We start from the raw sequence: 22,434 nt of genomic DNA, 5'->3' as shown, positions 1-22,434 counted from the left end.
TGAGAAGTGCCCACAATAAAAGGCCAAGCGAATTGTGTTTAAGCTCTGTGTGTATCCCTGGCTGTTCTCGAACTCACAGAGATCCGCCTGCCTCTACCTCCCGAGTAATGGGTTAAAGAGGTTTTCCCGGAGAGAACCCGGCTTTCGCTGCCCTAAATCGTCTATCCCCAAAATTAAAACCACTAGGATGTAACAGGCCGCTTCTCTCCAACGCGCGGACAGGGGCTCTGAGACTGACGCCGGCTGTAAATTCGCGTCCCGTTCTAGATAGAGAAGGGCAACTGTAGGGACGCCGTTTTAGACAGCTGTCGCGACTCCGCGTTTCGTCTCCGGGCGCGTCCCTCGGGGTCAAGGCCACCGCGGGGCGGCTCCAGCCAGGCCAGCGCGTCCTCTTCGGAATTCATCGCCTTATTTAGGCGGCGTCACCACCACGCCTGGCGAACAGCTGCTCGGATCCCGGGAGGAAGTGCAGGCCGGCGCGCCTGACCCGGAAGCGCATGTTGGCCCCGCCCCCTCGGCTCCCGTCTTCCTTCTGCCACAGCGTGGGTCACGCTCTCCCTCGCTCTCTTTCCGCCGCCATCTTGGTTCCGCGTCCTTCGCACAGTAAGTGCCGCTGGCTTCTTCGCTCTCTATCCGTAGCCATCCTCCCTTGGCGCGAGCCCGGAGGCCCCGGGGCTTCCTTTACGGAGCGTCGGCGGCGGTGTGGGGCTCAGACTTCCCGCTCGTCCCCCGGCCTGCGGACAAAATGGGGCCTGCGGTAGGGGTCCAGGCAGAAGCAGGAGCGGAGGGCTGCGGGTCGTGCCCGGAGTGCGGGCGTGGGGACGTGGGAGCCATTGCGGCGCGGGCAGGAGGGGTCGGGTGCGCCCGCACCGGGGAGGCTGGCGTCCCAGCCTGACGCTCCCGACGCCGCTCGTCCTGTGCCCGGGGCTTGGTGGGACCGATGGCCCCTGTAGGCTCCTTGCTCTCGGAAGTCAGGGAGTCCGGGGTCTCGGGCCAAGCGGGGTGCGTGTTAGGACGGGAAGGGCCCCGAGGTCTCGGGATGGGGAGCTCGAGCTCAGATTGCTGGCCTTGGGGGTGAGAAAGGCAACTGGGCGAAACTCGGGCCGCGGGAAGGCGGGTGACTGATGAGTGTGGCGCCGAGGGTCGTGTCAACCTCACGCCGCTGCCGTCGCCCTGGGGAGGTTGTCCCGAGCCCTCGTGCTTGCTTTTCTTACCTGCCTTATGCAGGTGGTTTGGTTTCGTATTTTCAGAATACTTGACTCTGGGCTGGGCGGGTGCGTTCCCGCAGTTAATTCGGGCTTCCTGTTTATTCCCTTCAGAAATGCCTGGCGAAGCCACAGAAACTGTCCCTGCCACAGAGCAGGAGCTGCCACAGCCCCAGGCTGAGACAGGTAGGTGCCCATAGCTCTTGCTGGCAACTAAAATTGATGGTAAAGCCACGCTTGTTGGCTAAGATGGCAAACACGGGTCTGCCTTTTGTAGTTCACTGCTGTTTAAAGACAATTGTAAGGTGGGGTTGTAACTTTGGGGTAAGTTTTATCTTGCCGGCACCAGGGGAGTTCCTTAGAGGAAGAGAATAAAAGATTGTTGTCTTTAAGATTATAGACAGGTCCCTGGCTCGCTGAGTGTGTCGCACCAGCTGCTTGAAAAGCTCCTCGGTGGCGTCTCCACATCATATACGAAACCTGAGCAGGGCAGGCAGAGCCTGGGTAGTTCTAGTCTGTTGAAACGAGGTGCCAGAGGCAGGCCAAGGAGACCTGAGCTATGGTGAAGCTGGCCAGCAAGTTACATCAAGGTTTTAGACAGCCGTGATTGGCACTGAGCCTTGAGTCACATGTCTGGATGAGCTTTGTGCGGCTGTTAAGTGTTTACTGAGGGCCTCAGCTTAGGCTAGTTAACCTGTAGGGATTGATAATGCTGGGGGGCTTGTGTGTTGGAATAGTTCCATTTTATGGAACCCAGTGCTGAAATAAATGTATTTCAACTGAAACAGAACGTAATGTGAAGATAGACTTGAATGCTGGTCAACGCATTTTGGTAGGAAACTTGGAAAGAATGTGAAATGGCTATTCCCAGTCAGTTCTTGAGAACTGAGTGAGGGGTGTCTCAAGAATGTGCCCTCTACTTTGTTCTTAGTGGAATTTTTCTTTGCTAAAGTTTCTGTTGTGTTTTGGACTTAAAGTACTTAAAATCATATACTTCTTTCCCACCTGTCTGAGTTCAGCAGCTGAAAGGATTAGACCAGGTGCGGGGCGGAAAGGGGGTCGGTGCCCTGACCTGGGAAATGCGCAGTGAGGACAGGAATGGTCTCAGAAGATCTGCAACTTCAGAGCTAAACAAAGTTAAATTCAACTTTACAAATGTGGGGGCTGAAATTTCTATGGATTTAGAGTATTCTGGTTCCGACTCTTACTATTTCTGAAGCAGTTGTTAGTATTGTTAAAGGTAGTCTTAATTAGTCTGAGCCTGCACGTGTTAGGTATTGAAGGCAAACCCACGGTGTTTGTAACTGTAATTAGTCTTACTGGAATGTCTGTAGACAATAAATTAGGGCATTGGTTAATAGTATAAAAGCAAGTAATGAGGACCTTATCCTGCCTTTAGTCCAGTAAAATATATCCCGTGTTTTAAGTTTCTAGTTAACATGTTTAGAAGTATTTTCATTATAATCAAAAGGCTTTGACCACCATTTCTCCCAGAAAGACTGGTCCAGCCACCTACCTCCTTGTCCTAGAAGAACTTGGGAACAAACTGGTTGGGCAACTTGTGAGATTGGGTGCTGTGGAGTTTTTTTTTTTTTTCTTACCCTTCTAGGTATTATTGATTTTTTTTTTTTTTTTTTTAATCAGTGTTACCTCGAATGGGAGAAATCTTTAGTACCAAATAGTGGTCTGTTTAGGTGGGATCGCGTGCTTATCTAGATCAAGGGGTGGGAGCCTGTATTTTTTTTTATTATAATTCTTATAAAGTATGTCTTAACAGTTTGGTTAGTTTCATGTTATAATTCCTACCTTGCCCTTCCTTGGGTCCTAATTAAGTTGAGCTACAATGTCTGAAGAGCCAATATTGCTGAAAAAGACATGGAGTATGGTGTATAAACCACTTCTAGATGAGACTTGGTGTTTAATATTTGGTATTAAATGTTGAGCTTCAGCTTCAGTAGAACTGAATTAGGCTAGGTATATCCTTTCTAAAATTGATTGCAATATAATCAGATCCTACCCCAGCTTGGTAGAACCTAAAAGTATTTTTTTTTTTTTTAAATTACTCCCCCATCTTTCCTTATTTAGACTCATCAAAGATTGGGCCAGGTGTGGTTGCACACCTTTAATCCTGACAGAGGTAGACCCCTCTCTGAGTTTCAGGCCACCTGGGGCTGCATAGTGAGGCCCTGTATAAAAATAGAACATTGGGAGGAGTGTCAGTTTGGAGGGAGGAGGAGGAAGGAAGGCACGTTCTCAGTCCACTCTGGGTTGGGGGCTAGTGGCAAAGTCCCAGCTTTTTAGGAAGCTGAGGCAGGAGGATTGTAAATTCAAGGGCAGCCTAAAGTGTGGGACCATCTCAAAAAGAAGACTAAGGTTATAGTAGTAATCTTGCCTGTCATGCTTAATCCCGGGTAACGGAGGGTGTGGGCCTGTGCTCCCCATTTAGAGATGAGCTGGTCTTAGACTATTTGTCCCACCTTAAAATAGTTGGTTTATTTTTGTAGAACTTGGGAAATGAGGGAAACAAGAAAGATGTAGTCCACTTTAATCACTGAAGTGTGTACAGGGAAAGTTGATAGTGCTTGTCACCTTTCTCTAATCTTGTGTGGTGACCTTCATTCTCGGACTTAAAGCGCCATTGTTTCCTGTGAGGCATGTTACCAACTTGGGCTGCACAACTCACCTTTCCCCTCCCTTTATCTCCTTTTTTTATTTTGGTTTTTTTGCTTTTCTCCAGCTGTGCTTCCTATGTCTTCAGCCTTGAATGTTTCTGCTGCTTTAGGGCAGTCTGCACCTGCCCCTCCTTGCTCCCTGGCCCCCCAACAAAGCCCTCTAGTAACTGCTAATCAGCCTTCCCCATTCCCTTCGCCTAGTATTTCCTCAACCCCTTTTGAAGTTCCTTTTCCCCAGCCATCTTCTGAAACTGTACCTCTGGGAACTGCCCCTCACACTCCAACTTTCCTTCCACACCTAATAGGGCCTCCCATCTCCCCAGCTGCCTTAGCTTTGGCCTCTCCCATGATAGGTCCAACTCAGAAAGGTGCCCGGTCCTCTTTGACCCCCTTGTCTCTGGTTGCAGTGGCTCCTCACTCAGCTCAGAAGAGTTCCGTATCTCCACCTCACCCTCCCAGTTTACCTTCATCAGTTGCTGTAGTGGAGTCAGGGCCATTATCATCTATTGCTCCCTTAGAACCAACGGCTTCTACTAGTCAAAAACCCTCTCAGGTAGTTCCCAGTCTGAAGGGCGCTGCCCCAAGTCCTCCAGATGTAGTCGGTGTTTTTCCTTCCCACCTTGAAACTTCCCTGGCCTCTCCTCCACCTGGATTAGCATCCTGTCCTCAAACACTGTCCGTCACTTCTCCAATCAAAGGGATCCCCATTTCCTCAGCCCTGGTGCCACAAAATATGTTAAACCTTAACCTAAATAGACCTGTTAGTTCACCTGCTCAAAATACTATAACTCCCAACATCCTCCCGGCACCCCCTACTCCTCTGGGCTCACCTCTTCCACTTGTACATCATAGTTCTTTGGATTCTCCTGTCCAGCCTTTACGTCAGTCAGGTCCTGGTGCTGTGTCAGATCCTACAGTGAGTAATACCATTTCTGTAGCTCATTCTGCTGTTGAGGCATCTTACCCATCAGAGCGATCTATAATTCCTCCCCTTCCTTCCAGACATGAGCTGGTTGCTGGTTCTGTGGCAGCTCTTTCAGTGAGGACTCCAGCATCTGCCCTGGTTCCATCTGTTGACAAAAGCAATTCTGCTGTTACTGGTGTAATCTGCAGCCCTCCTGGCTGCTCGGGTACGGCTGCTGCTTCTTTATCTCCTATGGCCTCTTTAATTCCCAAAGGTTCTAATGTCACTCAGCAGCCTCTGGTGACTCAGATTCCTGCGTCTCCAAAAACTGGCTTAAAAGAAACTCCTGTCCCGTGTGTTGGAACCATCCAACCTGCTATGGATAACCCTTCTACCATTTCTGTTGCACCTGCCACTTTTATGTCTCCTCCAGTTTCATCAGGTCCTGCAAGTACTAAAGATGTAACTTCCCCTGCTAGCTCACTTGTAACGCCTGCTGCTCCTGTATCAGCTAGTCTAGGAGTACCAGTTTCTCCTCCGCCAGCCACTGAAGGTCTTAAAAATCTTCCCACTTCAGCATTGGTAAATGTAGGAGCCCCTATTTCTCCAACCCAGGTAGGACTCTGTACCAGAAAAGACCCCACTCTGTTTGCCCTGGCAGCACATAAAGAGTCTCCCTCTCCTCAGAGTACATCGCTTTTGGAGGTTCCTTCAGGAGCCACTGAGACAAAGACTGCGGAAGGACCTGCACCTGTAGCGAGGACAGCCATTGCTACTAGTTCTTCCCTGGGTGCTGATCCCTCAACTGCTATCAAGACAGATCCTGTCAGTCTGTCACTCAAATGTCCTGTTGTAGCTCCTGCAATGGCTCCGTTTCTTTTAGAATCATCTGATCCTAAAGAACTGGCTCCTAGAACTGTCAAGGGTGCCTCTGCTTCTAAAACCTCCATTACTACCACTTCACCTCTGGTTCCTTTAGCCTCTGAAATTTGTCCTGTGTCTGTGGCTTTTAACCCTCAAAATGTTTCTCTTTCTACAACTACTGAGGCATCAGCTCCTGAAATTCCCAGGTCTCTGTCCTTTCCTGCTCCAATCCCAACTGGGATTTCTTTTTCTGGTGCAAAGAAAGTTGAAGGTATTTCTTCTGTGGTATCTTTGGCCTCCTCTCCTGAAGGGCACCCAGAAGACTCAGGTGCTTCTGTGTCTTCAAAAGGAACTCTGATTTATCCAGCTGATTCCCTATCTAGTATGTCTCCGCAGACTAAAAGGCCTTCGTCCAAGAAGGGTTCTGCTATCCCAGATGTTTCTCCTGCAACTCTTTCTTCTCTTTCTCCACTTGAGGCTGCCCTCCTTCCTGGGGCTTGTCTTTCTTTTCAAGGTCCTACAGACTCAGTTGAGCTTTCTCGCGTTCCTTCATCTTCCAAAGGGATCCCTATACCTTCAACTGTGGCTCCTCCCTTCCCTGCCCCAACAGAGACCTCTATATCCCCCCAAAAGGCTCCAGCAACCTTGTTTTTCAAAGATACCCCCGCTGTCCCAGCAGAAATTCCTCCTTCCCCTACAAAGACCATAGAAGCTACAGCTTCCAAACTGGTCCCTCTAATCCAGCCCCCCAAAGTGGCCCCTATTGTACCAGATGTGACTCCCACTTCTCCCCAAAAAACTCCAGCAGCTCTCCCCAAAGATACTTCAGCAACCCTGTCACTCAAAAGTGTCCCAGCTGTGACTTCTTTGTCTCCCCCAAAGGCCCCTGCAGCCCCATCTCCTAATGGAGCCCCCATTGCTCCAACTGAGATTGCCCCCTCGCTCAAAAATGCCCCAGCAACTATAACCCCCAAAGTTGCCACTACTCTTTCAGATGTGACTTCACCCTCCCCACAGAAGACTCCAAAGTCCCCTAAGGGTGCTCCGGCTATGACTCCTCCCTCCCCACCAAAATCTGAAGCATTCAGTGAGCCTCTAACAAGCCTATCCCTCAAAGGTGCCCCTACTGCCCTAGCTGGTCCAACCTCCCCTACAAGGACTCCCAAAACTGCAGCACCCAAAGAAACTCTACCAGAAGGGGTCCCAACTGTGCCACTAGAGATTTCTCCCTCGTTGAAAAATACCTCAAAAACTGTAGGCCCCAGTGAAAGTTCAACAGCCTCATCCTCTAAAAGGTCCCCCAAAATTTCAGTCCCCAAAGAAACTCCAACCCCATCAGATGGGGTCATCACTGCATCTCTGGAGATTCCTCCTTCCCCCAAAACTGTGGCCCCAAAAGAGGTTCCTGTGACTTCATCTCCCAAAGGTGCCCCTGCTACCCTAGCCGAGAGTCCTGCCTCCCTTAAAAAGCTCCCCAAAACTGCAGCCCCCAAAGAAACTCCAGCAACCCCATCTATAGGGGTCCTAGCTGTGCCAGTAGAGATTTCTCCCTCCCCCAAAAAGTCCCCCAAAACTGCAGCCCCCAAAGAAATTTCAGCCCCACCTTCTGAAGGGGTCACCACTGCTTCACCAGAGATTACTCCTTCCCCAAAAAAGGCTCCCAAAACTACAGCCCAGAAACAGATTCCTGTGACTTCATCTCCCAAAGGTGCCCCTACCGCCCTAGCTGAGAGTCCTGCCTCCCCTAAAAGGTCCTCCGAAACTCCAGCAACCCCATCTCCTGAAGGGGTCACAGCTGTGCCACTAGAGATTCCTCTTTCCCCCAAAAAGGCCCCCCAAAGTGCAGCCCCCAAAGAATCTTCAGCTTTATCCTCTGATGGAGTCACAACTGTACCACAGGAGATTCCTCATTTCCCACCAACTGCAGCCCCCAAACAGGTTCCTGTGACCCCATCCACCAAAGGTGCCCCTACTACCCTAGCTGAGAGTCCTGCCTCCCCTAAAAAGGCCTCCAAAACTGCAGCTCCCAAAGAAACTCCAATAACCCCATCTTCTGAAGGCATCACAGCTGTGCCAGTAGAGGTTTCTCCTTCCTCCAAAAAGGCACCCAAAACTGCAGCCCCCAAAGAAAATTCAGTAACAGCATCCCCCAAAAGGCTACCCAAAACTACAGCCCCCAAAGAAACTCCAGCCACATCTGAAGGGCTCGCCATTGTACCGCTAGAGCTTCCTTCCCCCAAAAGGGGCCCCAAAACTGCAGTTCCCAAAGAAGCTCCAACTACCCCATCTTCCGAAGACATCACAGCTATGCCACTAGAGATGGCTCTTTCCCCTAAAAAGGCCCCCAAAACTGCAGCCCCCAAGGAAAATTCAGCAGTGCCATCTCCCAAAAGGTCCCCTAAAACTGCAGCCCCCAAGGAAGCTTCAGCTCCATCTTCTGAAGGAGTCACTACTGCACCACAAGAGATTTCTTCCCCCCTAGTTGCAGCCCCCAAACAGGTTCCTGTGACCCCATCCACCAAAGGTGCCCCTACCCTAGCTGAAAGTCCTGCCTCCCCTAAAAGGGCTCCCAAAACTGCAGCCCCCAAAGAAACTTCAGTAACTCCATCCCCCCAAAGGGCCTCCAGAACGGCAGCCTCCAAAGAAACTCCAGCAACCCCAACTCCTGAAAGTGTCACTGCTGTGCCACTAGAGATACCTCTTTCCCCCCAAAAGACCTCAAAAACTGCAGCTCCCAAAGAAACTTCAGCAACGTCAACCTCCCAAAGGACTTCTAAAACATCAACCCCCAAAGAAATTCCAGCCCAGCCCTCTAAAGGTGTTTCAGTTGGGCCACTGGAGACTTCTTCCCCCAGAAAGGCCCCTAAGATGTCAGGACCCAAAGATGCACCCACAGTCCCATCTCCAGAAGGGGTCGTAGATGGGCCACTAGAGATTCCTTCAGCTCCCAAGAAAGTCCCCAAAATGGCAGGCCCCAGAGAAACTCCAGCAAAGCTGTCTTCTGAAGGGGTCACAGCTGGGCCACTAGAGATTACTCGCTCCCCCAAAAAGACCTCAAAAACTGCAGCCCCCAAAGAAAATTCAGCAATGCCATCCCCCAAGAGGTCCCCCAAAACTGCAGCTCCCAAAGAAACTAAACCATCTTCTAAAGGAGTCATTACTGCACCACTAGAGACTGTTCCTTTTCCCCAAAAGGCCCTTAAGACAGCAGGACCCAAAGAAACACCAGCAGTGTCTCCTGAAGGGGTCACCACTGCACCATGCGAGAATCCTCCCACCCTGCAGAAGGCCTCAGCGCCTACAGCCCCCAGAGCCAACCCTGCTGACACACAGGATGCTGTTTCCCTCGGGGAGACTCCAATAACCCCAGCTGTCCCCCCAGTCAAAAATGCTTCCTCCCGTAAAAAAGCCGCAATGCCTGTAGCTCTCAAAGAAACTCCAGCAGCCCTGTCTCCCAATGCTGCCCCAGCTATGATTCCTCCCTCTCCCTCAAAGAGTCCAAAAACTCCATCATCCAAAAAGGCACCAAGAACTTCACCCCCTAAAGAATTCCTGACAGATCCTTCTCTTGACGCTGTCACCACTTCACTGCCAGAGGTGGCTTCCTCTTCGCAAAAGGCCCCAGCAACTGCAGCCCCCAAAGAGAATTCAACAACCCAGCCCATTAAATGCAACTCCACTGTCACAACTGTTACTCCTATCTCCAAAAAGACTCCAGCAGCCCCATCTCCTGGAGGTGCTTCCACTGCCCCATCTGGGACTTCTCTTTCCCAAAGTCCCCCAGTCAAGATTTTCCCCTCCGATAAGGCCCCAGTTTCCACATCTCCTGAAAGGGCCCCTATTGCCCCAACAGCGGTAGCTACAAGAGAAGTCACCACAGTCCCAACTTCTAAAAAGGCCCCAGCAACTGAGACCTCCAAAGAGACTTCAACAGCTCCATCTCCCAAAGGGACCCCTACTATCTCTTCTATGGTTCCTGTCTCCCCCAAAGAGGTACCAACAGCCTCATTTTCCCAGAGATCCCAAGCTCCCAAGGAGACCTTAGAAACTTCAACATCCAAAGGAGTTGCTACCCCCACAATTAACTCTCCTTTAGCTCCGAAAAAGGCCCCATCCTCCAAAGAGGTTCCCATTCTCTCATCTATCACTCCTTTCCCTAAAGACTCCCCTCCTAGCACAGGGACTATTAGCCCTCTGGCATCTGAGAAGCTCCCAGCAAAGAAAAATCCTACAGCTCTCAAAGAGGAGGTACTTGCTGCACCCACTTCAGAAAGTACATTAGTCATCACTACTCCCGTTCAGAAAGGCCCAAAAGCCAAGAAGAATTCTTCACCTCCTAAGTGCTCAGATCCTTCCACTAAGAAAGATACAAAGGGCCTCCTTTCTGCAGTAGCTCTAGCACCTCATACAGTTACTGTTGAGAAAGACTCTTCAAAATCTGCAAAAGCTCTGCCTGTTTGCCCTGCAAAAGGCAATGTTTGTCTTCATTCCCCAAAGGGTCCCGAGGCTGCTTCTCCTGAGTCTCAGATAGCTACCCCTCTGACAGCAATAACCTCTGACAAACCCCTCCCTGAAGCTGGATCGGCACCTGTGACTCCAAAGCCTACCCCACCAGCTCCCCTGACTCTTGCTCCCTCCCCAGTTCCCCCTCTGCTTCCTAAACAGCCATTTCTTCAGTCCTCATCTGGGTCAGTGCTGGAATCGCCCTCTAAGCTCCCAGCCCCTGCTGATGAGGATGAGCTGCCGCCTCTGATTCCCCCTGAAGTGGTCTCTGGGGGAGTGCCTTTCCAGCCGGTCCTCGTCAACATGCCCACCCCTAAACCTGCTGGGATCCCTGCCCCAGCCCCCTCTGCCAAGCATCCTGTTCTGAAGAACGACAAGGGTATTTGCCTTGGTTTGCTGTGTGCATGGTGTGTTGCCCACACCCCTCTTGGGGGCTGCCCACCAATACTAACTAGGGTGCGTCGCTTTGTACAGTATGTCTGCTTGAGTGTGGGCATAGCACATAGAAGGGTAGCTTTAAATGTAGAAGCTCTAGGAATATGATACTAAATCTTGGTTTCTATCATCTCAGATAATATTTTGTGTCTTGTGTAAAGTGAGACAGGCTAAGCCCTGAATCTAACCATCCCTTTTGGCCTAACTGAGCTGATAGTGGAAACCAAGCCCTACCAGGTCTTTAATTTACTCTAGTTCTTACCACATCACTAACCTGTCCCTGGGCCTGGAATTTGCATTTTTGGAAAATAAACAAGGGAAATCTTGAAACTATTTCTTATACTACTTTTTAGACTTAATAACAACTACCAGTTGCCCAGGGGCTTCCTTTTCTTAAAAATGTAGATACCTGTGTTTTCCTGGCATAAGGCTGGTGTGGGTGTATGCTTTCCTCCCCTTTCAGTAGAATTTACTGTTGCTTGGCCTTTCGATTGAAGGAAAATTAAGATATGTGAATTGTATTTGGAAGTGGGGAGATCACGGGTCTGTATTTAATAGAGGTGAGAACTGTTAGAGCTTAACACCATGGAGGCACTCCAGTGACGGGGTAAAATTCTTTGGGTGAGTGGTTTGAAAGGCAGAATGTGTGTGCACAGCTGGTTCTGACCTTGCAAACCCATTTAAAGGGCTCTCACTCACTTAATTCTATCCAAAGATGCCTTTTGTCTGTACATTTCTGGATGACTGGGCTGGGCATAAAATTTAAATCACATGAATGCTTAGTGTTTGTGCCAAGAAATGAAGACCTTAAGAGAAAGAAGGCAATTACTGCATATGAGCTGCCTAGCTGTGTCTGGTGACTGTCCCACATCTCTAAGAATGGTTCTTCAATGAAGGCCTCAGACTGGGTCACAGAAGCCAATTGCCTTTATTTAGCTTTGTGGGGCCTTGCATGAAACAGCAATAGCTAGTTCAGGCGGGCCATGATGAGGTGCTGTCTCTTAGAACTCTGCTTTTGAAATGATAAGTTACCTGTCCTCTTAGGGTCGGGAACAGAATCTGACAGCGATGAATCAGTACCAGAGCTCGAGGAACAAGACTCCACACAGACAGCCACACAACAAGCCCAGGTATGTGTTCTCTTAATAACTTAAATTGAGTCAAGAAAGTACTAGAAGACAACTGTGCAGGCCGGCACTTTGAAGGCTGATGCCGAAGTGTTGAGTAAGACGATGTCTCAAAAGAAAAGGTCAGAGAGGATCTGGAGACCAAGACAATAACAGGCATGACTATTTAAACTGTGAATCTTTGTAAAACAAAACCACATGGAAACAAGCATCCTGAACTTTGGATCTGTTCCACTCAAAACTGTCTTCTTAGCTGGCGGCAGCAGCCGAAATCGATGAAGAACCAGTGAGTAAAGCGAAGCAGAGCCGGAGTGAAAAGAAAGCACGGAAGGTGAGGTGGGGCCGGCGTAGAAAGCCTGTGACCCCAGCACTGGGGCAGAGAGGCACAAGGATGGGGCCTTAGGGACAGCTGTGTGGCAAATTCAGAGCTAGTTCAGGGTCCTGGGACCTGCAAAAAGGGCACCTGTGGGAACAGCTCTTGGTAACTATAACTAGTCTTCATTGTATTAAGTTCAACCCAGAAAAGTCGGCTGTGGGTATTGAAGGTGGTGTTTTGCTGCTTCTCTCCCCCTTCCCCAAGCTGCTTCTAAAGTTAGAAACTTGATTTTCTTTCCTCTTCTTTAGGCTATGTCCAAACTGGGTCTTCGGCAGGTTACAGGGGTTACTAGAGTCACTATCCGGAAATCTAAAAATATCCTCTTCGTCATCACCAAACCAGATGTCTACAAGAGCCCAGCTTCAGACACCTACATCGTATTTGGAGAAGCCAAGGTTAGTGAGGTGCCCGGTGAGTCGCTCCAGACCACCACTGTCAGTAGTTAAGGCCGGGTGACCTCGGTGCGGTTGCTGGTGGTGGTGCCCCTTCTCGTACAGTTGTGATACCAAAACTCTGTAAACACAGCTAGCCAGCTTCTTTGTATGTGAGTCCAAAGGGAGGGCAGATCCTGTGCTTTTTACTCATGGCCTCTCTGCCTTGTAGATTGAAGATTTGTCTCAGCAAGCACAGTTAGCAGCTGCTGAGAAGTTCAAAGTGCAAGGTGAAGCTGTTTCAAACATTCAAGAAAATACTCAGACTCCAACAGTACAAGAGGAGAGTGAGGAGGAAGAGGTATGCCACAAAATCTTGTGAACTTTTATTTCATCTGTGTGGTAGCAGATCCTGCTCCAGACATTACTGGAGTTATTCTTTGATTTGTTAAGACTCTTTCCTCTCTCCCCCTTTTTAGGTTGATGAAACAGGTGTGGAAGTTAAGGACATAGAATTGGTCATGTCACAGGCGAATGTGTCCAGAGCAAAGGCCGTCCGAGCCCTGAAAAACAACAGTAATGATATTGTAAATGCTATTATGGTAAGTTCTTACCTCCCTCCACTGTGTGCAGTGACAGTCATTCCAAGGCCGGGGTTGTGTTAGACTAGAGCGACCTGACTCCTTTACCTCTGCCTTTAATGCCTCTAATTCTCTCTCTCTCTCTCTTTCTACAGGAATTAACAATGTAACTATTTGACAGCGAGGACACTCCCCCTCCCCTCTTTTTGGTGTTTCAAAGGTGGAACTGCAGCTTGGTTTGAAATTTGTACTGTTTCTATCACTAATAAAGTTATAGCTTCTTGTTGGATGAACTCAGTGCTTGATCTCTTCCCTGAACGGTTTTTTTTTGGGGGGGGGGGGTCGGGCCTCAAACTCACAAAGATCCACCTGCTTCTGCCTCCCGAGTGCGAGGATTCAAGGCGTGCACCACCACAGCCCAGCTCTTCCCAGAAAGTAAACTGAAGGTGCTTAATTTTAAGACCACCACCGCCTGCAGACACAAGCATGCACGCATACTCATGCTTTCTGTCGGTGTATACTGTATGGGCAAAGTTCTTTAGAAACTTGTTGATTTGGCCAGGCATAGTGGTGTGCACATTTAATCCCAGAATTTAGGAGGGAGGAGGATCTGAGTTTCTGCATAGTGAGTTTTAGAGCTACATCATGGAAAGACCCTATCTTTAACCCCCCCCCGCCCCCCAAAAAAAATTTTTAGCCTCTAAGTGACAAAATATAATCAATAAACTTTTTTTGCTGTTGATTTTTGAGAAGGGCTCAAACTATAGCCCAAGCTGGCCTGGAATTCATATATATCAGGAGAATCAAATTTATGACTATTCTTTGGTATATCAGCTTACTATATTTTAGGATTACAGGTAAGGCACCTGTTTAGGGTTTTGTAATGTTAGCAGTTAGCAGTACTGGCTTCTCTCCCAGAGGATTCAGGTTCAGTACTGTCTATGATGTGAGCCCAGGCGATCCGATACCCTCTTCTAAATCTGGCGGCACTGGGCACCCAGGTGATGCACAGGCAAATAAGTCTTCAAAAATTGCTGCATTTATTTGTGGGAGGAGGCAGTACATGCCATGTAGCACTGTGAAGGCAAAGAGACAGTGTGCAAGTTTACTCCTCCCCCATGGGACTGGGCAATCAAACTTGGGTGTCTGGCTTACTCATCGGCTGAGCCACTGTGCCTAATTGTTTTGAGACGTGGTCTCTACATATCCCTGGCTGGTCTGGAAGTCATTAGGTAGACCATGCTTTTCTTGAATTCACAAAGATCTGCTTCCCAAATGTACAACCTCTCACCATTTTTGAGAGCTACTATGTGCCGGGGGTTGGATATGCATACTCAGGAAACTTCCTCATCCATGTCTTAGGGTTCCTGTTGTGTAGACACCGTAACCATGCTTTGTTTCTGTTTTGTTTCTCTAGATGGTTTTTGTGTGTAACAACCCTATTGCCTGTCTGTTGGTTTAACTGACCTTAAACTCAAGAGATCTGCCTGGCTTTGCCTCCTCCTAAGTACTGGATTTAAAGGCATGTGCCACCACTGCTTGGGTGACCACAGCAACTCTCATACAAGAAAGCATCTAATTGGGGCTGGCTTACAGTTTCCGATATTGTGGCGGGGAGCATGGGGCACGCAGGTAGACATGGAGTACATGTCCGGATTGGTGGGCAGTGGAAAGAGAATGCCATACTCGACCTGGTTTGACCACATGAGACCTCAGAGCCCATCCCCAGTGACAACACCTCAAGCAACACCATGCCTACTCCAACAAAACAATGCCTCTTAGTAGTGCCCCTCCCTATGGGACTATGGGGCCATCTTTACTCATAAGAATGACCTTCCTTGTGGGGTGTGGTATCATGGAATCTGTAACCCCAGCTCTCAAGGTGTTGAAGCAGAGGATCATGAGTTCAGGGCCAGCCTAGCTTGGTTTCTAGCCAATTTAGGCCTCAAAAGTTGAAGTCTATCTCCAAAAGGCCTATAAAAAATACTACCTCAAGGGCTGGAGACTTAGCTCAGCCGTTAAAGACTAGGCTCATAACCAAAAATAAAAATATTACCTCAAGCTATTCAGCTTTCTGTTACTTTAACAAGATAGAGGAAAGTCAGTTTTTGCCTAGCATGGTGTCACAATAATAGCACTTGAGATGCAGAAGCAGGAGAATCGGGTGTCGGCAAGGTTTTCCATGGCTACATGCCAAGTGTGAGACTTGATATAAGAAACTATCAAAAAAAGGGACAACATTAAGTGAGGAAATGTTGATTTTGTTCAGCTTAAATTAGACTACTGGAAGGTTGAACATGAAGGCTGGGAGGAAGTGGAACAAAACTGCCTACTGGAGACTAGAAAGCAAAGAAAGGAGAGGGACGGACCCTTAGGTCCGTTTATATATCTACGGTTTATATATCAGGGATGAAGCCTACATTGAACATGTAAAACACTGGGCCTGGTGGAAGAGGCCGGAGGATCTCTTATTTTGAGGTCAGCCTGGTGTACATAGCAAGTTCCGTGCTTGCCAGGGAAAACCATGTCTTAAAAACAAGTCTCAAGCCAGGCAGTAGTAGTGCAAGCCTTTAATCCCAGCACTCAGGAGGCAGAGGCAGGTAGATCTGTGATTCTGGACCAGCCAAGGCTATACAGAGAAACTCTTGTCTCAAAAAAACAAGAAGTCTCGGCTCAGTCTCATTTAAAAGGGGTGGGAGGATTCCTTAAATAGGTGTGTAGTGCTTGTCAATTTAGTTCTGAATTCTCTCCAACTCCTTGCCCTATCCACTCCATATACTATACACTGTCTCCTAAATTCTCACCACATTGAACTTTAAAGAAATTACTTTTTTACATTTATCAATTTTATTTTTTTTTCTTTTTTCTTTTTTTGGTTTTTCGAGACAGGGTTTCTCTGTAGCTTTTTTAAAGCCTGTCCTGGAACTAGCTCTTGTAGACCAGGCTGGCCTCGAACTCACAGAGATCTGCCTACCTCTGCCTCCCGAGTGCTGGGATTAAAGGCGTGCGCCACCACCGCCCGGCTTATCAATTTTATTTTATATGTATGAGTGTTTTGCCTGCATGTGTATGTCTTTGTACCACTTGCATGCAGTGCCTGAGGAGTTATAGATGGTTGTTTATTTACACGTGGTTGCTGGGAATTGAGTCTGGATCCTCTGAGTAAGCAGTTGAGTTGCCCGTCTACCCTGCGGTTTCTTGAAAATATACTGAATTTGCGTTACACATTATAGCCAGGGCTCTTCTTTTTGGCTTTCTGAGGCTGGCTTCAAGCTCAGTATGACCTTTGCATCTGTATCAGCTCTCTGCCTGGTATTCTGTGGTCTCTAACAATCTATGGCATGTGAGTTAATATCAAAATTAAGCTTGGGATAAAGGAGCCTGGGCAGTGGTGACATTCTGGAAAACAAGGCAGGTGGAGTTCCAGGCCAGCCTGGTCTACAGAGTGAATTCCAAGACAGCCAGAGCTACATAGAGAAACACTGCCTGGAGTGGTGAGGTCTTGTCTTTCTTCAAGCAAGGAAATTCAAACTACTTGGCACATAGTAGCCAACTAAATCAACTTGTGAACTTGTTACTTAGCAAACACTGCCCTGTGTGAAGACAGAAGCATGCCCATGTATGTTTCTGCCATAACAGACTGACAACACTTTTTGGCTTTATGAATTTATCAGTTTTTAAAAGTATTTTGGGAGGAGGTGTGTTTAAATTCTTTAAAGTGTGCATGTTAACCACGTGTATGTCTGGTGCCTATAGAAGTCAGAAAAGTGCTGTGGGACAATGTCCTTGTACACTAAACGTTTGTCACTCCTATTGATTTACTAAAACTCTGATTGGCCAACAGCCAATCATATACATGAAGTATATAGGTGAGGCAATGAGACTAGGAAAGTTCTAGGAAGAGGACTGACAGATGCAGTCACCATCCAGAGAGGAAATAAGATGAGAATGCCTTACTGAGAAAAGGTACCAAACCACATGGCTTGAACATAGATAAGAATTATGGGTGAATTTAAGAGCTAGATAGTAATAAGCCTGGACAATAGACCAAACAGTTTATAATTAATATAAGCCTCTGTGTGTTTCTTTGGGACTGGTGAGACAGGAACTGACTACTGTCTACAGAAAAGTGTATTGAATTCATTGGAACTAGAGTTATAGCATGTGAGGTGTTGGGAAACAAGCATGGGTCCTCTGCAGGAACAGAGTGGCCCTTGTTTGTTCTGATGCAGGCTTTTACTGTAGTCTTCAGTGACCCAGGTCTTACTCTGCACCTCAAACTCAAAATTCTCATTCTTAAGCCTTCAAAGCACTGACATTACAGGCTTGAACGACCATGCCCAACAGGCTTTATATTTTTGAGTTTACTTTCTAAGCCCAGGCTAGCCCCCAATTCCTAGCAATCAGCTTGGTTGAGCTAGCATACCTGGCATTCTTTCTGTAATCTGTGTGTGTTCATGTGATTGTGAGTGCAGTCACTATGTATTTGCATGAGCACGGAAGCAGGTCAGTGTGAAGGTTCTTCCTCAGTTACTCCATCTCATTGCTCTTTTGAAGTTGTTCCCACTTATCTAGCCTTGGCTGGCCTGGAAGTCACTACGTAGACCAGGCTAACCTCAAACTGCCTCCCAAATACTGGGATTAAAGATGTTCCACCATGCCCAATGTTTTATTTTTGAGACAGGGTCTATTTTTGGTTGGTTGGTTGATTGGTTCCTTTTTTGTTTGTTAGTTTTTTCCAGACAGGGTTTCATTGTAGCTTTGGAGCCTATCCTGGAGCTCTTGTAGACCAGGCTGGCCTCAAACTCAAGAGATCCATCTGCCTCTGCCTCCCAAGTGCTGAGACTAAAGGTGTGCGCCATCACCGCCCAGCTTTGAGACATGGTCTCTCACAGGACCTGGAGAAGATGAATTTGGCTAGAATATCTGGACATCAAGCCCCAGGGATTCTTCCCTTACTGCCTCTCCAGGATGAGGTTCACAGGCAGACACTGTTTCATGTGGTGTTTGTTTCTAACATGAGTACGAGTACTACCAAGGATCTGAACCTTTTTTTTTTTTTTTTTTTTTTTGGTTTGTTTTGGTTTTTTTGAGACAGTGTTTCTCTTTTGTAGCCCTGGCTTTCCTGGAATTCAATCTGTAAACCAGGCTGGACTTGAATGCACAGAGATCCTCCTGCCCCTGCCTCCTGAGTGCTTGGGTTAAAGGGGTGCACCACCACCGCCTGATGTTTTAAGGAGCCCCTTCTTTGTTCCTGTCTGCTCAGCCCCGAAATAACCACATAGAAACTGTATTAATTAAATAACTGTTTGACACATTAGCTCTAGCTTCTTATTGGCTAACGCTTACATCTTAATTTAATTTCTATTAATCGGTATATTGCCACGTGGCTGTGGCTTACTGGTTAAAGTTCCATCTGGCATGGCTTCTCTTGACTCCTCCGTTCTTTCACCCATCATTCAGTTTAGTTTTCCCCCACCTACCTCTATTTTGCACTGTGCAGGCCGAAGACAGTCCTTTACTAACCAATGGTATTCACAGCATACAGAGGGGAATCCCACATCAACATCAGCCTGGCTTTATTTTTTTTGAAGACTTCATTTTTAATGTGGCAAGCACTTGGCGAATGGAACCATCTCCCAGCCTCCTATAATTTTTTCTGTACTATAAACTTTAAGAGTATATATACTCTTAAAAATGTGTGTGTGTGTATGTGTGTGTGTGTGTGTGTGTGTGTGTGTGAATCCCTAATAGAGGGCTTCACTTTTTTTATTGAACAGCACAGAAAGCATCATATGGGGCAGGAATGAAGGATCTTTTTACAGATATCTTAAACAGCTTTTAAGAAAGGATTGAGGGGCCGGGCGGTGGTGGCGCACGCCTTTAATTCCAGCACTTGGGAGGCAGAGGCAGGCGGATCTCTGTGAGTTCGAGACCAGCCTGGTCTATAAGAGCTAGCTCCAGGAAAGGCTCTAAAGCTGCAGAGAAACCCTGTCTCGAAAAAAAGAAAAAGAAAAAAAGGATTGAGGGCTTGAGAGATGGCTCAGTGGTTAAGAGCATTGCCTGCTCTTCCAAAGGTCCTGAGTTCAATTCCTGGCAACCACAGGTGGCTCACAACCATCTGTAATAAGGTGCCCTCTTCTGGCCTGCAGACATACACACAGACAGAATATTACATACATAATAAATAAATATAAAAAAAAGAAAGGATTGAATAACTGAGTCCAGCTGTGAGTTAATTATCTGAAAAATGATGTTAACGTGTGGTGGATATTCATTTTATAAAGTAGCTTCCAGTCTGTTGTCTTCAGCAAATGACTACCACAGCACACATGTATACATGAGTTACTCATAGGACAGGGATAGGGAAGAGTAGATTTAAGATTAAAGCTATAGCTCAGCTTAGGTTGTAAAAGTTGATTATGTAGAAAATCCGAGGCAAGTAAGGTTGTGAAAGGTAGGTTAAACAGGCTGAGTACAGTACAATAGCACTCCTAAATCTTACTTAAATGACCTCACAGTGTTTTATTAAGTATGACGTTGGGGACCAGCCTCAACAAAGTTACCTCTTGCCAGAATAGAGGCATGGGGATTTATAAAATATTAGTAAAGAATAAGAAGACACGAATAAAAATAATAAAATGGAGAAACATATGCATCTACCTGGCAAGAGTAGTTTTGTCAAGGCTGGTCCCCAACAAATGGTGCCCAACATAGGATGGACCGATGAACCCCAAAGCACAGTCCCATGTTGAGCACCATTTATTGGGGACCAGCCTTGACAAAACTACCTCTTGCCACAGCATCCATTGCTACTGAGCGGGTGAAAAGAATGACCTAGCAGTGGCCTAGGTTACCACTGAGATTGTGGCAGCCAGTTGAGTGAACCACACTGTGCGGTGCAGCCAGGAAAGGCAGGAGAAAAAGTCGTTTAAAGGGCTATACCTCCCACATCAGTGTCCAGTTAGTCCGTTGTAATGCCTAGAGGCTATCTGGTCCATGAGCCAAGGAACCTATATAGATAAATCTATGATTTAACAGATGAGCATTCAGGAATACTCCTAATTTTGTGATTACATGATTTAAAATTTAAAAAAAAGTAATAATTGGTGTGGCTATACCCACCTAAGTTTGTGGTCTCACGCTGCAGTCTCAGAGCCGCTATAATGGCGGGCACCTGAGAGCCTGTAAATTTGCAGCCGCCACTAACAGATGGGGCTGCTAGACATAAAAGCATGGCCTGTGCCAGGCACAGCAGGCAATGAGGGACTACCCAGACAGGATGGCCACGCGGTGGAGGGGGCATGGCTCGTGCTCCACCACATGACCCAGCTTCAAGCCCAGATCCTGGTTCTAAGACTGATGGCCAAACTGCAAAAACATAGCTTCAGGGAACTGAGCCCCAGACCCTGACAGGGTCTGTAAAAGTGTCAGTGTGCAAGTTAAGCCTGTCAGCTAGGCAGACCTGCAAATTGGATTACATAGGTAGTTTACAAACCTTTTTCTCTCGTTTTTTAAATTTATTTTTATATTATGTGCAGCGGTATTTTGCCTGCATGTAAGTCATTGGGCATTAGATCTCTAGAGCTGCAGGTGCAGACAGTTGTGAGCTGCCATGTGAGTGCTGGGAATTGAACAGTCAGTGCTTTAACTACTTAGCCATCTCCCCAACCCTATTTTCAAACTTTTAAGAAAACATACAAAAACTGAGACCTTTAATTTAAAATATCCCATGGAAGACCTTGAACCACTGAGTGAAATTCTTAAAGGGAGCAATGATCCATATTCCACGAGAAAACTTACAAAAGCTGCCTGACAGATACTCTCCCAGGTACAGTATGCTATACAGAAACAGCAAGTACATTATGTTAATTATGATCAGCCTTGGCAAGCATGTATATCACCTACAAAGCTTACTCCTACAGCAGTTTTATGGCAAAATGGTCCACTTTTATGGCTACACCTTCCCATTTCACCAGTTAAGGTATTAAGCCCTTATTTTGAAGCCGTAGCTTGCCTAGCACAGAAGAGCAGGGTAGAATTGAAGGGATATTTTGGCAAAGAACCAGCTATGATCAATGTTCCTTACACTAATCAACAGAATGATTGGCTATTCCAAAATAGTGATTCTTGGGCAATTGTGTTTGCTCACTTTGAAGGTCAGATTATCCGTTACTGCAATTCATACAACTACATTTCCTTATTTTCCCTAAAGATGTAGCAAAAGATCCCTTAAAGGATGCTGTTAATTTTTTTTATTTTTTTGGTTTTTTGCTTTGTTTTTCGAGACAGGGTTTCTTTGTAGCTTTGAAGCCTGTCCTGGAACTAGCTCTTGTAGACCAGGCTGGCCTTGAACTCACAAAAACCTGCCTGCCTCTGCCTCCTGAGTGCTGGGATTAAAGGCATGAGCCACCACTGCACAGCTTAGCTATAAATTTCAACAAAAGTTCCAATCCCTTAGGATGGTTTTATAAATTATGCTTTACCACAGAGATAATGTATACTACTTTGCAATAATTTTTTTCAATATTTTTCTTTTTAAAATCTTCTAAAGCCTCTTCTTTCCTCTAGAAATATTGTGAACATAAAGTAACATAAAGTAACTCCTGTGTTTGAATCGTGACCTTCTCCCAGCAGAAACTACATTGTCAGTAAATGAACAAGGCAAAGCTGGCACAACGTGGGTCATGTCAGCTAATGGCTGAGACTATGGCTAAAGGCATGAATGAAGTATGTGAAACCCATTGAGATGGGGTTAGGAAAGACAGAGAAGTAACCATAGGAGGGGGATAGAGGAGGAGTGGATTGTGGATTGCCATTCAGTAGACCTGAATCTTCCAAAGTGTCTCATGAGAGACAATTGTTTCAAAAGAATATTTTCCCTACACCCTGGGGTCCATATGCAGGCCAGAGGTTAGCAAACTATTGCTTGCAGACCAAATCTAACTCACCTGCCATCAGTTTTTATCCAATCTGAGAGTAATGAGTGATTACTATATATTTTTAATGGTCAGGAAGACAGAGAGGTAATGCATGCTTGTAATCCCAGTACTTGGGAGACAGAAGCAGGCAGACCCTTTGAGGCCAACCTTATCTACAATGTGAGTTCCAAGACAACCACGGTTACATAGACCCTGTCTCAAAGGAAAAAAAAACCAAAGCCCTAGGAATACAACTCAATGATAGGGTATTTGCTTAGCATGTATGAAATGCTGTGTTCAATACCTAGTACTAAAAAAATAAAGTATTTCAAGCTGGTGATGTTTAGCGCAGTGTTAGAATGTTTGTTTGCCTAGCATACACAAGATCCCTGATTCAAGCCAAGCAGCAGTGGTGCACACTTTTAATCCCAGCACTCCGGAGGCAGAGGCAGGCGGATCTTTGTGGAGCAAGATT

At 46.9% G+C, this 22,434-nt stretch overlaps 1 protein-coding gene across 3 annotated transcripts; it reads left to right on the top strand.

The window, feature by feature from the left end:
- The first annotated feature begins 448 nt into the window (after positions 1 to 448).
- Positions 449 to 13,331, top strand: Naca (nascent polypeptide associated complex subunit alpha). Of its 3 annotated transcripts, XM_042054252.1 has the most exons (9): positions 449 to 603; positions 1,320 to 1,391; positions 3,943 to 10,527; positions 11,628 to 11,713; positions 11,964 to 12,041; positions 12,335 to 12,481; positions 12,690 to 12,818; positions 12,937 to 13,059; positions 13,194 to 13,331. In XM_042054252.1, the coding sequence occupies exons 1-9, from the start codon at positions 498 to 500 to the stop codon at positions 13,206 to 13,208; spliced, it is 7,341 nt and encodes a 2,446-aa protein (XP_041910186.1). In that variant the 5' UTR covers positions 449 to 497; the 3' UTR covers positions 13,209 to 13,331. The 3 variants fall into 3 exon arrangements, with proteins under 3 accessions (XP_041910186.1, XP_038170621.1, XP_038170622.1); XM_038314693.2 differs by lacking the exon at positions 3,943 to 10,527 and having other exon boundaries at positions 518 to 603; XM_038314694.2 differs by lacking the exons at positions 449 to 603; positions 3,943 to 10,527 and adding an exon at positions 739 to 757.
- Positions 13,332 to 22,434: the final 9,103 nt, after the last annotated feature.

This window comes from Arvicola amphibius, chromosome 17 (assembly GCF_903992535.2).
Source record: "Arvicola amphibius chromosome 17, mArvAmp1.2, whole genome shotgun sequence".
Lineage (NCBI taxonomy): Eukaryota > Metazoa > Chordata > Mammalia > Rodentia > Cricetidae > Arvicola > Arvicola amphibius.
Note: the sequence above shows the minus strand (reverse complement) of the source record. Positions and strands in the feature narration are given on the sequence as shown.